General features: G+C 39.0%; 1 protein-coding gene across 1 annotated transcript in view; it reads right to left on the reverse strand.

Moving 5' to 3' along the window:
• DENND6A (DENN/MADD domain containing 6A) overlaps positions 1–13,064 on the reverse strand; it is a 41,267-nt gene extending 28,203 nt beyond the window's left edge. Inside the window, exons 1-4 of the mRNA XM_005868435.2 lie at positions 13,025–13,064; positions 11,189–11,193; positions 9,766–9,804; positions 9,621–9,663 (exon numbers count right to left, since the gene is read on the reverse strand). Coding sequence (XP_005868497.1) covers positions 9,621–9,663; positions 9,766–9,804; positions 11,189–11,193; positions 13,025–13,064 — 127 coding nt within the window. The remainder of the gene's footprint in view (positions 1–9,620; positions 9,664–9,765; positions 9,805–11,188; positions 11,194–13,024) is intronic.
• Positions 13,065–14,339: the final 1,275 nt, after the last annotated feature.

Consider the following 14,339-nt stretch of genomic DNA (forward strand, 5'->3'; position numbering starts at 1 on the left):
TGCACCCTCTTGTGGTCTTTGTGCGCAGTCTTGTTGTAGTTAAGCCTTAATTGTTGTCAGCAATACTAGGGGTGAATTGAACTCCAGGCTAACTGGCTATTAAAAATAACTTTTTAACCTTTAATCATTTTAGGAAACCTCTTAAAACATGTAAACTTTACAACTAAACTGTCAGGCAATAATTACAAAAAACTGAATATCCTAAAAAGACAGATGAAAGTAACTTGTCACTCAAATTTTTTCCAGTTACTATATTTAAAATAGGATTATATTAAATATAAAATGTGCTCAAGATTTTATTATTACTTATTATGCACAGAAGTACTTTAGCACATTAAGTTCTTAACAAAGGAAACAGAAACTTGTTAATATGTTTTTCTTTTTAAAGAAAATACACTTTATTATAATTCCTTACGAAGTTAAAAACAGAGGCAGACCCCTCTAAATAAAGGATTGTAAAACAAAGGGCCATTCCATTAAAAATCAAATAATCTCAAACACTGAAAATTTAACATAACAAATAGGATCCTCAGATGGCATTCCCGCTTCTAACATGTAGTCCTCCTACAGTCACAGTTATAGGGATTATATTTAGCTTCTGAATTCTCAGGTGGAGAAAGATAAGCCATGTGATTTTTTGAGTAGCAAAAACTGATCATTGCTCTTAACTTTCTGGTTGATCTTCTTTCCAGTGTATAAATTTGCTATTCCTGATCGTTGGCGTTGGGGGGAGCACCTTGTTTATTTGCATTATTTCCATACTTATTCTTACAGGAGCTGGATGGCGGGGACAACACAGGGCACAGGTATTGAAATTTCAAGAGTGGAGAACAATGACATAAAGATGACTTCAGACATAAAAAGGAGACGATCCCCTGAACCTCAACCCTAATGTTACAATCAGAAGGATGATACTGAAACTTGGTATTATGAAAATCAGAGGTTACAAGACACTGGTCTCCCAGAAACATTACTTCAAGGGCCATAAGTAGATCATTATCAATTGCAATTGACTTGACACCGTCCAGGAACAAAGAGGGGCTACATTATACATAAATTGGTGTTCTCCAGAGCAAGTCCAAATCAAAGAAAAAAGGAAGTACAGCCCTCCGAACACCAGAAAAACCTTCATCTGGCCAGAGCACCAATATGTTTTTCAAAAAGCAACTCAGTGCCCTGGCCAGTGTGGCTCAGTTGGTTGGAGTGTCATCCCATACATCAAAAGGTTGTGGGTTCAATTCCCAGACAAGGCAAATACCTAGGTTGCAGGTACACTGAGAAGTACACACTAATTTCTGTGAGACCGTTATAAGATAGAACAGGAAAATGCAATGGATTTTAAGAAAGAGATATGATAGCATCTGGAAAATGTAAGAAATGCTAAGTTTTGTGGAAGGGAAGTAATGAATCTCCCATAGCCTTAAATTCCTACCCACCTGGTCCCATTCCCAAATCATGCTGTGAGAACTTTCCAGTGACCAGCTGCACCCAAAAGCTATACAGAATTGGTTAGGAGGCAAGTTTACCAGGTCAAAAAGGCTTTCATAGTGCCCTTGTGAACTGAAGTAAATGGTTCCTATTTTATTTTCAGAGATCTGTCCATTCACATATGAAAGATTACTAAAGAAATATCAACTACTGCCCTAGCCAGTTTGGCTCAGTGGATAGAGCATCAGCCTGCGGAATGAAGGGTCCTGGGTTCTATTCCAGTTGAGTGCACATACTTTGGTTGCAGGATCAATCCCCAGCCCTGGTTGGGGGCCTGTGAGGAAGCAACCAATCGATGTGTCTCTTTCACATTGATGTTTCTCTTTCTCTCTCTCCATCTCTCTCCTCCTCCCTTCCACTCTCTCTAAAAATCAATGGAAAAATATCCTCAAGTGAGGGTTAACTAACTAACTAACTAAATAAATATCAACTCCTGCCAGACCAGTGTGGTTCAGTGGTTGAGCGTCAACCCATGAACCAAGAGGTAACTGGTTTGATTCCAGTTGCAGGCTTGATCCCCAGTATGGGGCATGCAGGAAGCAGTTGATTGATGATGTATTTCCCTCATTGATGTTTCTATCTATCTATCCCTCTCCCTTCCTTCCTCTCTAAAAATCAATAAAAACATATTTTAAAAAAAGAAGAAGAAATATCAACTCCTTGTCTGGCTTTGTTGAGAACCTTTGTTTTCCATCCTGACCTACCATCATCATAGGAAAAGGGGCATTACAGATTGGCAACCAGGTTTTTTCACTTTTGCATTGCAGAAAATGATACCTTAGAAAGGGTAGAGCAATTCTGATACCCTACAACCTCATCAAAAATAAATTTATGGCCCTAGCCAGTTTGGCTCAATGGATAGAGCATTAGCCTGAAGATTGAAGGGTCCCAAGTTCGATTCCAGTCAAGGGCACATGCCTGGGTTGCAGGCTCCATCCCCAGTAGGGGGTATGCAGGAGGAAGCCGGTCAATGATTCTCTCTCATCACTGATGTTTCTCTCTCTCCCTCTCCCTTTCTCTCTGAAATAAAAAATGTACGTATATTTTTTTAATTAAAAAAAATTTATCCCTGGCCAGTGTGGGTCAGTGTTGAGCATCAACCTATGAACTAGGAGGTCACGGTTTGATTCCCTGATGGGGCACGTGCCCAGGTTGTGGGCTCAACCCCCAGTGGGAAACATGCGGGAGGCGGTTGATCGATGATTCTCTCTCATCATTGACGTTTCTCTCTCTCTCTCCCTCTGTCTTACTCTCTAAAATCAATAAAAATTAAAACAAGAATCTATTTTGTCAGTATGACCTGTTTAGTTTGTCTATATAACAAGAGACTGCAGTTCTACATAAGCAACCTAATGATAACATGTACAAGATGGTTAATGAGTGTGATCATGAGGAAAAAGTTATAATCCGAGGAAAAAGAAGCCACAATCAATGGGATCTAGTCACAGGTCTGTCAATAATTAGCCTTCTAGAAGTCACTTAACCTAAGGTTCTCAATTTCCTTAACAAAAATAAGAAGTATCAGAAGATAATCACTTAAAGTCACTTTCAGCAGTTATATTCAATGATTTAAAATAAAAGTTGCCCTGGCCAGTTTGGCTCAGTGGATTGAGCATCAGCCTGCGGACTGAGGGTCTCGGGTTCAATTCCAGTCAAGGGCACATGCCGGGGTTGCATACTTGATCGCCAGGGCATGTACCTCAGTTGCAGGCTTGATCCCCAGCCCCAGTGGGTATGCATATGGGAGGCAACCAGTCGATGTGTCTCTCTCACATCTATGTTTCTTTTTCTCTGTCTCTCCCCCTCCCTTCCTCTCTCTCTAAAAATCAATGGAAAAAATATCCTCTGGTGAGGATTAACAACAGTAAAAAAGAGCTAGCCCTATCCTTGGCATTCAGTTCTTTATAGCCACTCTTCCTGTGATTAAAGTGGTTAAGTTGGAATTGCTGAGAAGTGGAACTTTGTACCAGGGCTTCTCAAAGTGTAGTCCATAGACGGGTGCCAGTATACAAATCTTGCTACTGATCCATGATGAAATGAATATCCAAACTGAGAATAAGTATTTAGGAACTCTTACAGAAATTTGATATTGTCATGACAAATCTGGACTTCATTTTTCTAAAAATTTCTTTTAACTGTATTTTATAAAAACATTGGTCCACTAGATTGGAAATTTTTAAAAAACCCAACTGGCTGCCCTAGCTGGTTTGGCTCAGTGGACAGAGTGTCAGGCCATGAACTGAAGGGTCATGGGTTTAATTCCAGTCAAGGTCACGTACCTCAGTTGCAGGCCAGTTGGGGCGTGTGCGGGAGGCAACCAATCCAAAATTCTCTTTCACACCGATGTTTCTCTCTCTGTGTCTCTACCCTTCCCTTTCACTCTCTCTCTAAAAAAAAAAAAACCACAAAAAAACACCCGGAGACAGAACCAAGATGGCGGTATAGGTAAACACCAATACTCACTGCCTCCAACAACAACATCAAAATTACAACTAAGATACAGAACAACCTATCATTCAGAACCTCCTGAAATCTGGCTGAATGGAAGTCCTACAACTACGTAAGTAAAGAAAGCACACTGCGACTGGCAGGAGGGGCAGAGGTGCAGAACAGGCTGGTTTGGCACCCACGTGTGTCATTTTTTTAATTGGGAGGTATATCATGGCTGTGGGGGCCTCCTGTGAGAAGAGATCCCAGCCCTATATCAGACCCACAGCCCAGGGTTCCAGAGCTGGGGAGAGAAGTCCCCGTACCTTCCGGCTGTAAAAACCAGTGGGGATTGTGGCTGAGTAACACAGATGCTGCTGGAAACCCAGGCAGTTCCTCTTAAAATGCTGGCACACCAACTTACACAGACTCACTTCCTCTGAGGTCCAGTGCTGGGGCAGCAGTTTGGGGGGACCCAGGGATATATGGGAGGACTGGATTGTCTGGCATCAGAGGAAGAACTCGGCGGTGGCTTTCTTCCAGACAGAGGTGCTCACAGGGGTCATTGTTCCTATGCTGAGACCTTCCTCGTCGCAGACCTGACTGGCAGCCATATCTGAGTTTCCATCAAGCTGGCTCAAATTGTTTATTTCTCTCTGGTGATTCCCTGAGACCCCACCCCATCCAATCTGCACCCCACCCAAGTTTTGCAGCCATTTTTTCCATATGTATGGTCTGTCCTGGCTCAGGCTTCAAACTTTCCTAAAATATCTCAAACAAGCAGCAGCAGAAGTCAGGGTGCCCCATACCTCTCAAAAAGAGACCCAAGATAAGGCACTAGCGCCAGTCTGCCTTGCTTCACTCTCCTGGGTACTTCCAAGGCCATACAAGTAGCAGCAATCTGTAGATAGCTCTGTAGCTCCTGCTGGATGACCCCAGGCAGTGGCTGACTTTGTACCTCCCAGGAGGCCCCAAGCCAGTGCACCTGGTGGACAGCTTCAGACCATACCAGATTACAATTCTACACATCCATAAGCAACACACTCAAGGAGCAGACTCAGTGAGCACCAAAGCCCCATTGAAGCAAGTCCTGCTCCATAGGGTGTCTCCTGAACAGCAGCTCTTCCATTGTAGTCACAGCTGGTCCTCAGAGCCAATTGGCCTGGGTGTCAATTCCTCCCAGTGACACCAACAGCAATCAAGGTTCAACTACAACAAGACTGTGCAGACAGATGACATAGGGGTGCACCTAGAATGCCCAGCTCAGGTAACTGGGGAGGCTGAGTCACTGGGCCCCACAGGACACCTACTACACAAAGCACTCTACTCATTCCAGGAAATGTAACAGCTCTACCTAATGCATAGAAACAAATACAGGGAAGCAGCCAAAATGCAGAGACAAAGAAACATGTCACAAATGAAAGAACAGAAGAAATCTCCAGAAAAAGAACTAAATGAAATGGAAACAAGCAGATACTAAATACAGAGTTCAAAACAATGGTTATAAAGTTTCTCAATGATCTTAATGAGAGCTTCAAGGGACTTAGTAAGAATTTTAAGGATCTTAGTGAGAACATCAAAGACGTGAAAAAGGACTAGTCAGAAATTAAGTATATACTAACTGAAATAAAGAATAATTTACAGGAATTCAACAGTAGAGAATCAAATCAACGATTTGGAATATGAGAAAGCAAAAAACACCCAATTAGAAGAGTAAAAAGAAAAAAGTATCCAAAAATATGAAGACAGTGTAAGGAGCCTCTGGGACAACTTCAAGTGTACCAACATCCCTATTATAAGGGTGCCAGAGGAGAAGAGAGACAGCAAGAATTGAAAACCTATTTGAAGACATAATGACAGAAAACTTCCCCTACCTAGTGAAAGAAATAGACTTACAAGTCCAGGAAGCCCAGGGAGTCTCAAACAAGAGGAACCTAAAGAGGCCCACACAAAAACACATCATAATTAAAGTGCCAAGGGTTAAAAACAAAGAGAGAATCTTAAAAGCAGCAAGAGAAAAGCTGTTAGTTACCTCCAAGGGAGCACCCATATCACTGTCAGTTGATTTCTCAACAGAAACTTTGCAGGCCAGAAGGGAATGGCAAGAAATATTCAAAGTGATGAGTAGCAAGGACCTACAACCAAGATTACATTACCCATCAAAGTTCTCATTTTAGAATTGAGGGTCAGATAAAGAGCATCACAGACAAGAAAATGCTGAAGGAGTTCATCACTACCAAACCAGTATTACATGAAATGTTGAAGGGTATTCTTTAAGAAAAGGATGATGATAAAGAAGAGGAGGAGGAGGAGGAGGTGAAGGAGAAGAAGATAAAAAATATGAACAATAAAATGGCAATGAATACATATCTATCAACAATTGAATCTAAAAATTGAAATAAACAAAAAAGGGATCTAATAAACAAAGTAAACTGATGAATAAAATAGAACCAGAGACATGGAAACATGAAACAGACCAACGAATCTCAGAAGAAAAAGGGGAGGGTGCAGGAAGAGATTAACCAAAGGTGTTATATGCACACTAGAGGTCCAGTGCACGGCATTCATGCACTGGGGGAGGGGGGCTCCCTCAGTCTGGCCTGCACCCTCTTGCAGTCTGGGACTCCTCAGTGGACATCCCCCGAGGGGTCCTTAGCGCTGCCGTGGAGACAGGAGAGGCTCCCACCACCACCACTGCACTTGCCAGTGTGAGCCCCACTTCTGGCTGAGCAGCGCTCCCCCTGTGGGAGTGCACTGACCACCAGGGGGCAGCTCCTGCATTGAGCTTCTGCCCCCTGGTGGTCAGTGCGCATCATAGCAACCGGTTGTTCCGCCGTTTGGTCGATTTGCATATTGGGTTTTTATTATATAGGATATGCATTACCTATGGACATAGACAATAAGGGTGGTAAAGGCCTGAGGCTGGGCAGGAACCGGGTAGAGGGGGGCAATCAGAGAAAAAAAGGGGGACATCTGTAATTTTCTCAACAATAAACATTTTTTAAAGATAGTGTGAGAAGCATTGCTTTCAGCACTAGGAACTGTAAAGCACATGACAATGTCCCTGCTATTTATAGAGAAAAAATCTGCTGAGACAACAAATATTGTCTGCACATTTAATCCATCCAGAGCAAGGATTAATCCTTCCCTTGAATTCATAATTATTTGAAACTTTCTCTACTAATGCTGACTTTTCTCTCTGGACATGTTTAAAATATAGTGGTATAGTCCTTGGCTACCCATTACAGCTTAAGCCTTAGGAACACTTGTATCTAGACAATGTAAATGATAAACAATAAGGAGGAAAAATAAAATCTGACAAATATTTATCAAAGAGTAGGCATACTTCAAATGTAGGCTCCTAAAGATAAAAACCATTCAAATGGAACAAGGAATCAAAACCTAAAAACAAACCAATTTCTAAAGACACGAAATCTAGGGTGTGTGTGGGGGGGGTACAGGGTGGAGGAAGTGAAGGATTGGCAAATCATTCTATTGGGAATTCCCAAAGCATTCTTTTTTACCTATTCAGCATACCAAAGTCTAAATGTTTTACTTTTTAAAGTGTGCACCCTGGACCCCTGACCAGGTGGCTCAGTTGGTTGGAGTGTATTCCCATACACCAAAAAGTTGAGGCTTTGATTTCCAATCAGGGCACATAACCTAGATTGTGGGTTCTATCCCCGGTCGGAGTGCATTCGGGAGACAACCAATCAATATTTCTTTCTCTCTCTCCCTCTCCCTTCTCTAAAATCTATAAAAACGAAAGTGTGCATCATAGAAACGAACCCTAGACTTTCCTAAAGACTGCTCTACTGTGCCTAGATTTCCTTTCATAACAATAAAAGCTATTTTGGGAAAAATTAAATCCATTTCAAAGTTGGCACAGTAATCCCAACTTCCATTTAATAAAACACTTAAGTGAAATAAACTTTTTGGATAATCACAACTGTGAACAGTGATCTTAAATACACACAAAACTCACAATCTTTTGGTGTCTAGAATAATATTCATCTGTTAAGAGGGCAAGGTGTCTGTTTTTAAGATCTTTTGTCAATTTTACTTCTAAGTGCCAATCATACTTTGAATAAAATAAACCACACTTCATTTGATGTAGATTTTATTAAAAAGGCATTACAAAACATTGGTAGATCACTCAAATGCCTGAAATACTGATCAAATTCTGATTTACACTCAGTTTAACTTCCAGTAAGAAAATGATGTATGGAAAGACTAATTACAAAATTAGAAATGAAAAGGCTATCTGAACACCATATAATAACTTGATGCTCATGTGGAGATATGAAAAAGAAAGAAAGCCATGAAAACCAACTATTAACTGAAAGAGAAGAATGTGCAGTAGAATCTGCTGGAACTCCAAACACATAATCAGCTCATCCTGCAATCCATACATCTCAGCTTACCCTGAGTCCAGGAAGTCCAATCCAACATTTACTACATTCAAAACTGCATTGTGGACTTTGTAGGCAAAACTTAATAAAATATTCCAATAATTCCAAGTCAGAACAAATGCCCTACAGGGATCTCTCAAAGGCATCTTTTAATTTTATTTTTTACTAAATAGCACTTCTCTTTTACATATGTCATGAAAGCTCAGTTCCAAGCCCTCACCGGTTTGGCTCAGTGGATAGAACGTCGGCCTTCGGACTGAAGGGCCCCGGGTTTGATTCCGGTCAAGGGCATGTACCTTGGTTGCGGGCACATCCCCAGTAGGGGGTGTGCAGGAGGCAGCTGATCAATATTTCTCTCTCATCCATGTGTCTAGCTCTCTATCCCTCTCCCTTCCTCTCTGTAAAACATCAATAAAATATATTTAAAAAAAAAAAAAAGCTCAGTTCCAAATATATAGAAAAAACTCTGGAAGCATTTATAAGAAAAGGAAAAAAATTTAAATGTCAAATCTCCCAAATCAGATTAATTAAACTAAATTAGTAGAATATTAGAAATAACCTCAAAAGGAAAGGGAACTGGAGTGTCTTTGCTTCAAAAGGTTCTAACTGTGTGTGGTCTAAGAAGTTGAAAGCTCTGGTCATTATACCACGCCTGAAAAGCTGTTTTAAAAGTGAAACACGAGAGGTAACCTGAAAGATTTCAACAATTAGGGAGAGTCTGAGAGACCAGCAAAATCAAGTTAAAATAATAGCAAACTCTTATATGGTGTTTTCTACACACCAGACACTATTCCAAGTACTTTCCATATATTAACTCACATAAATTATTGGGTGAAAATAATTGATGGTCATGCTTTATAACCAGATTCACCTGTTGTGTTTTTGTGTGTGTGTGTTTTTAACTTAGTGCTTTTACAGAGTTCTTGGCAAGCTCTCAAACCCTAAACTAAAAGTAAACTACTTATTATAAATCCCCAAACAAAACAAACAAACAAACAAACAAAACAAAAAAATCCCCAAACATACCAATGTTGCTGATTTTCAATCTCTTCACTATTTCAACAGTTTATTTTTCCTGGATGTTTTACCTCATTATAGTTATTTTAAACGTTGAACCAACTATAATCAATAAGACATGACTAAACATCAAAAAGCTAGGAATCTAAATCACTGACCTGTTAAGCTGAAACAGTTGGCATTCTAATATGCGGTTTCAATCAATTTTCACATATTAAAGTAAAATCAGTATTCTTAGTAAAAATTCAACAGAAACACCACATGAAAAATAGTTACCTGAATTTGAATCTGGAAAAGACAAATAGCAAATATTGGTTTTCTGAAAAAGAAAACAAAAGCTATATATGTTGACACACACACACACACCAATAAAAATAAACAAATACAACAGTAAACTATACAGAGCAATATTTTTACTTACTTCTTTATCAGTAAGTTTGGAATGTTGAGGATAAATTACCTAGGAGAAGAAGAGTTAAATTTTATACATAAATATATTGAGTGTATATTATAAACATTAGTAGGTACTTTTAAAATACTATATGGCTACCGTCAAATAGTTTCAAGAAATAGTTCACAAACTTTAACAATGAAATATGTGAGAAGTTGGGAGAATTGATAATTTATATTAGACCAAAAAAAAAAAATCCTTTTGACTCAAAGTTATCTCTAAAAGATTGGTGAAATCTTGAGTTATCAAGAATAATTTACTAACTGAATTACCAATAACTCAAAGCTTAATGAGTCTTTTCTTTGGAAGCCTAAAATCTAAATAGAAATTGATCTATCAGCTGGTATATACTTCAAGCAAAAATAATTTTCAATTGATTCCAAGAAGTAGCATAAATTACTAACTTCTTATTAAAAGAAAAATGAAAAAATAATTATCTGCAGTTTAAGAAATTTCAAAGGCCACCTCCCACCATAAAACCTATCCCACTTCTAATTTCTTTAAATAATTATTGCATTTTTCTAGATAGGTCGGTTTAGTGTCTGCAGTAACCAAAGCCACCTTCTGAGGGAAAATCCTGCCCCATAGCCCCAGCAAAGGAAGGAATAGCCAAAATAGCTACTGTGGAACAAACACTAGTAAACACCAGATCCAAGGGCACCCACTCTACAAGCCAATCATCTGCCTGTATCTGGCTGGGTGTGAAACTACTGCCCACAAGAATATCAGTGCTCCAGTGGACCAATCCAGATTCTCTCGGGAATGTGAAGAAGAAATGAGCAGGTTAGCTAGAGGCTGACAACAAAAAGGAGAGAAAACAATACAAAGAGTAGCTAAATTATGTTAATGTTGGGTTGCTAATGTGGGGATCCATGACTTCCACTTCTGGAAAATCCGTGAGTTCTTCCAGTCCCCAAGCTGCTGAGAGCCTGAAAATCTTCCCTTTCTAGAAATAACATATAGTAATATCATATTATAAACCATATTAAAGTAGATTCACATATTTATTTCATTTATTTAGTTCTTACTATCATAGACAAGGCCAGTAGTGGTATCCCCATTTTACATATAAGAAAACTAAGGTTAAAAAAAAGATGGGGAGAATTAATACTTAATGAGCATTTTCTGGAGTTTTTAATTTTCACAACCCTGTCAATTCTCCCCATCTTTACCAAAGAGGGAACAAGTTCACAGTAGCTAAATAACTCTCCCAAAACTTATTTATGTAGTAAGTGCCAGAGCTAGGACTTGAATTTAAGTTTGATTCCAAAGTATATCAGCCACCATTCCTCACTGCACTTACAGTAGTGATCATTAACATGCAATCACAGCCCTCAATCCAGGTCTATGGGGAGGGTCTACAGAGCTAGTAGGTTACATGAAAACCACTCACCATTCCTGAAACACAGAACGACACCAAAGCATATTCTCTCTACTTACCCTGCTTTGTATCCCATGTACTAACCAACCTCACTTAATCTCTGTCTCCACAATTCATGAAGGCAAGAACTGGTCTTTTTTGTTCACCACTCTATCTTGACGCCCAGGACAATCTCTGCTACGCAGTAGACACTAAAATATACTGTATGTCTTCAATCAGTGGATATACCTTCAAATTAAGTCCATTCAACAACTAAGTATTTTATATGTAATTCGTTATGTGTAGATACATTTCCCTTGAGATTATTTTACTTTGTTCCCTTTAAAGCGGAAATGGGACGCTTAAAACCTATTTAGCCATATTTTATGAAAATCTCATTGCATTTAAGTTACCCTGGAGTTTGCTGGTCTAAAACATATTGGTAAGCTTAGTGATCTGTAATAGCTTAATCTTAGCCTCTAAAATAAGTTTTATGTAAGTGCCCTTCAGATTTTTATTTCCTGCGATTAAAATATCCACTCAAAAGTAAATTCACAGTTTCTTTTTAAGTTTCTTTTTCCTTTCTTTTACATAATCAGGTCTTTGGGGAGGGTCTACAGAGCTAGTAGGTTTTCTTATATGTAAAATGGGGATACCACTACTGGCCTTGTCTATGATAGTAAGAACTAAATAAATGAAATAAATATGTGAATCTACTAATGGACTTTGGTTTCCTATGGTTTAAATATCAGCATGACAACATAGAAAAAGATGTCGGTATGTTTTACCTATATAAGAGTACCTTAAATATATACAACATGTGTATATATGTCTGTGTATGTGTATATTATAAGAAGTTTATATAGCTATATATATTTAAGTAAGCTAGAAGGATATAAAAACTACATAACCTATCAAAAACTGGTTGTACCTTTTAAAAACCGGTTGTACTAGACTGTCCAACAGAATTCCAGAAATTCATTTCAATGTACTCTTTTAGGGCTATCCAGTATTTTATTTTGGAACAGATATAATATTCAAAAAGTAACAGTGTATTATTATATGCTATAGAATTCTAAATGTCCACTCTGTACTTAATAGAAAAGTTCATACTTGATTTTAAAAACCTCAATTAAACTATCTAAAAAAAAAGTAACCATTGTCAAGTAGCTTGAACTGCACAAATGTCAGTTACTAGAATTATTTTCTATGTATATACTTTATTTCGTGGGGGGGGGGGGGGGGGGGCTGCGTTTGGGCAATCACTGTTAGTTAGTCAGTTAGCTCCTGACACCTATAAGGAAATTAATCAATTATCGTTTGGCCCCAGTATCTGGAGTTTTCTTTCTCGCTTGAAGTCTACTTTCTCCACAGCTCAAGCCCAGGCATCTCTGTCCCCTAAGCCACTTGCATTCCTGGGAGGCATCAAAGGGGGACACAGAGCGTCAGCTAATGTCATCCTTGTTTTGTTACCTATGATAAGACATCCCATGTTATAACAAATAAGAGAGAGGTGGCCAGGTAATAAGAAAAAAGTTTTATTTCATAGAATTATTAAGGCCTAAAAATGACATAGTATATATATTTTACATTATGATAAAATAGGAAAACATATGCCCCAGAAAAATATGTATATGTACTGAAAAACAGTATTACAAAATGTTTTAAATGGGGCTATTCTCTTTAAAGATATGTCTATTTGCCACTTGCCCTGGATACCCTAACATTTCCACCTCAGTAGGGGAGTAATCGTGGTCACAGGAAAAGGAAAATTAGGAAGACGAGTTAATTTACTGCTAGTATTACTTGGACAAGGGGAAAATTCATGCCTGCAGGCACCCTAGTTGTTTGTGAATGGGTATCTATTACCACGTGGCTGGGTATCTGTCTCCTGAGTATCTGTCTCCATTGCACAACCCCACCAAGCATCCCAAGCTTGGAAGAGACTACATTTCCCCAGAAACACCTGCCTTGATCTCTAACATTAACTCCTGCCCTGGCTGGCCTGGCTCAGTTGGTTGGAGTGTTGTCCTGTACTGAAATCTTGTGGGTTCGATTCCCAGTCAGGGCACATCCCTAGGTTGTGGGTTCAATTCCCAGTCGGGGTGTGTTTTTGAGGGGGGAGGGGGGAGAGAGAGAGAGAGAGAAAGAAACATGGATGTGAGAGACACATCTATTGGTTGCCTGCTGCATATGCTCCAACCAGGGCCGGGGTCAAACTTACAACCCAGGTACGTGCTCTTGACTGGGAATTGAACCGGAGACCCTTTGGTGCACAGGTCGATGCTCTAACCACTTAGCAACACTGGCCAAGACAGGAATAAATCTTTATGACCATGCATTAGGCAACGGTTTCTTAGATATGATATAAAAATCACAAGCAATCAAAGAAAACATAAATATACTAGACTTCATCAAAATTTAATACTTTTGATCTTCAAAATACACTACCCAGAAAGTGAAGACATCTCACAGAATGAGAGAAAATATCTGCACATCATATATCTGATAAGGGTCTAATACACATAATATATAAAGAATACATTTTGCCCGGCCAGCGTGACTCAGTGATTGAGCATCGACCTATGAACCAGGAGGTCATGGTTCGATTCCTGATCAGGGCACATGCCTGGATTACAGGCTCCATCCCCAGTAGGGGGCGTGCAGGGGGCAGCCAATCAATGATTCCCTCTCATCATTGATGTTTCTATCTCTCTCCCTCTCCCTTCCTCTCTGAAATCAATAAAAATATATTTTTAAAAAAGATATACAAATGGCCAATAAACACATGAAGAGACAGTCAGCATCATTAGTCATTAGGGAAATGCAAATAAACTTATAAGATACCACCTAATACTCACTAGAATGGCTGTAATCAAAAGGACAGACAAGAACAAGTGCTGACAGAATATGGACAAATTAGAACCTTCATATATTGTTGATGAAAATGTGAAAATGCAGCCATAGTGGATGACAATTTAGTAAACATAGTTACCATATGACCCAGCAATTTCACTCTTAGGTATATATCCAAGAGAAGTGAAAACATGTTCATACAAAAACTTGTGAATGAATGTTCAAAGCAGCATTATTCATAATAGCCAAAAAAGTAGAAATAATCCTTATTTCCATTGAATGATAAACAAAATGTGATATAGTACATCCATTCTCACTATTAAATGGT

Source organism: Myotis brandtii, unplaced genomic scaffold (genome assembly GCF_000412655.1).
Source record: "Myotis brandtii unplaced genomic scaffold, ASM41265v1 scaffold268, whole genome shotgun sequence".
Classification (NCBI taxonomy): domain Eukaryota; kingdom Metazoa; phylum Chordata; class Mammalia; order Chiroptera; family Vespertilionidae; genus Myotis; species Myotis brandtii.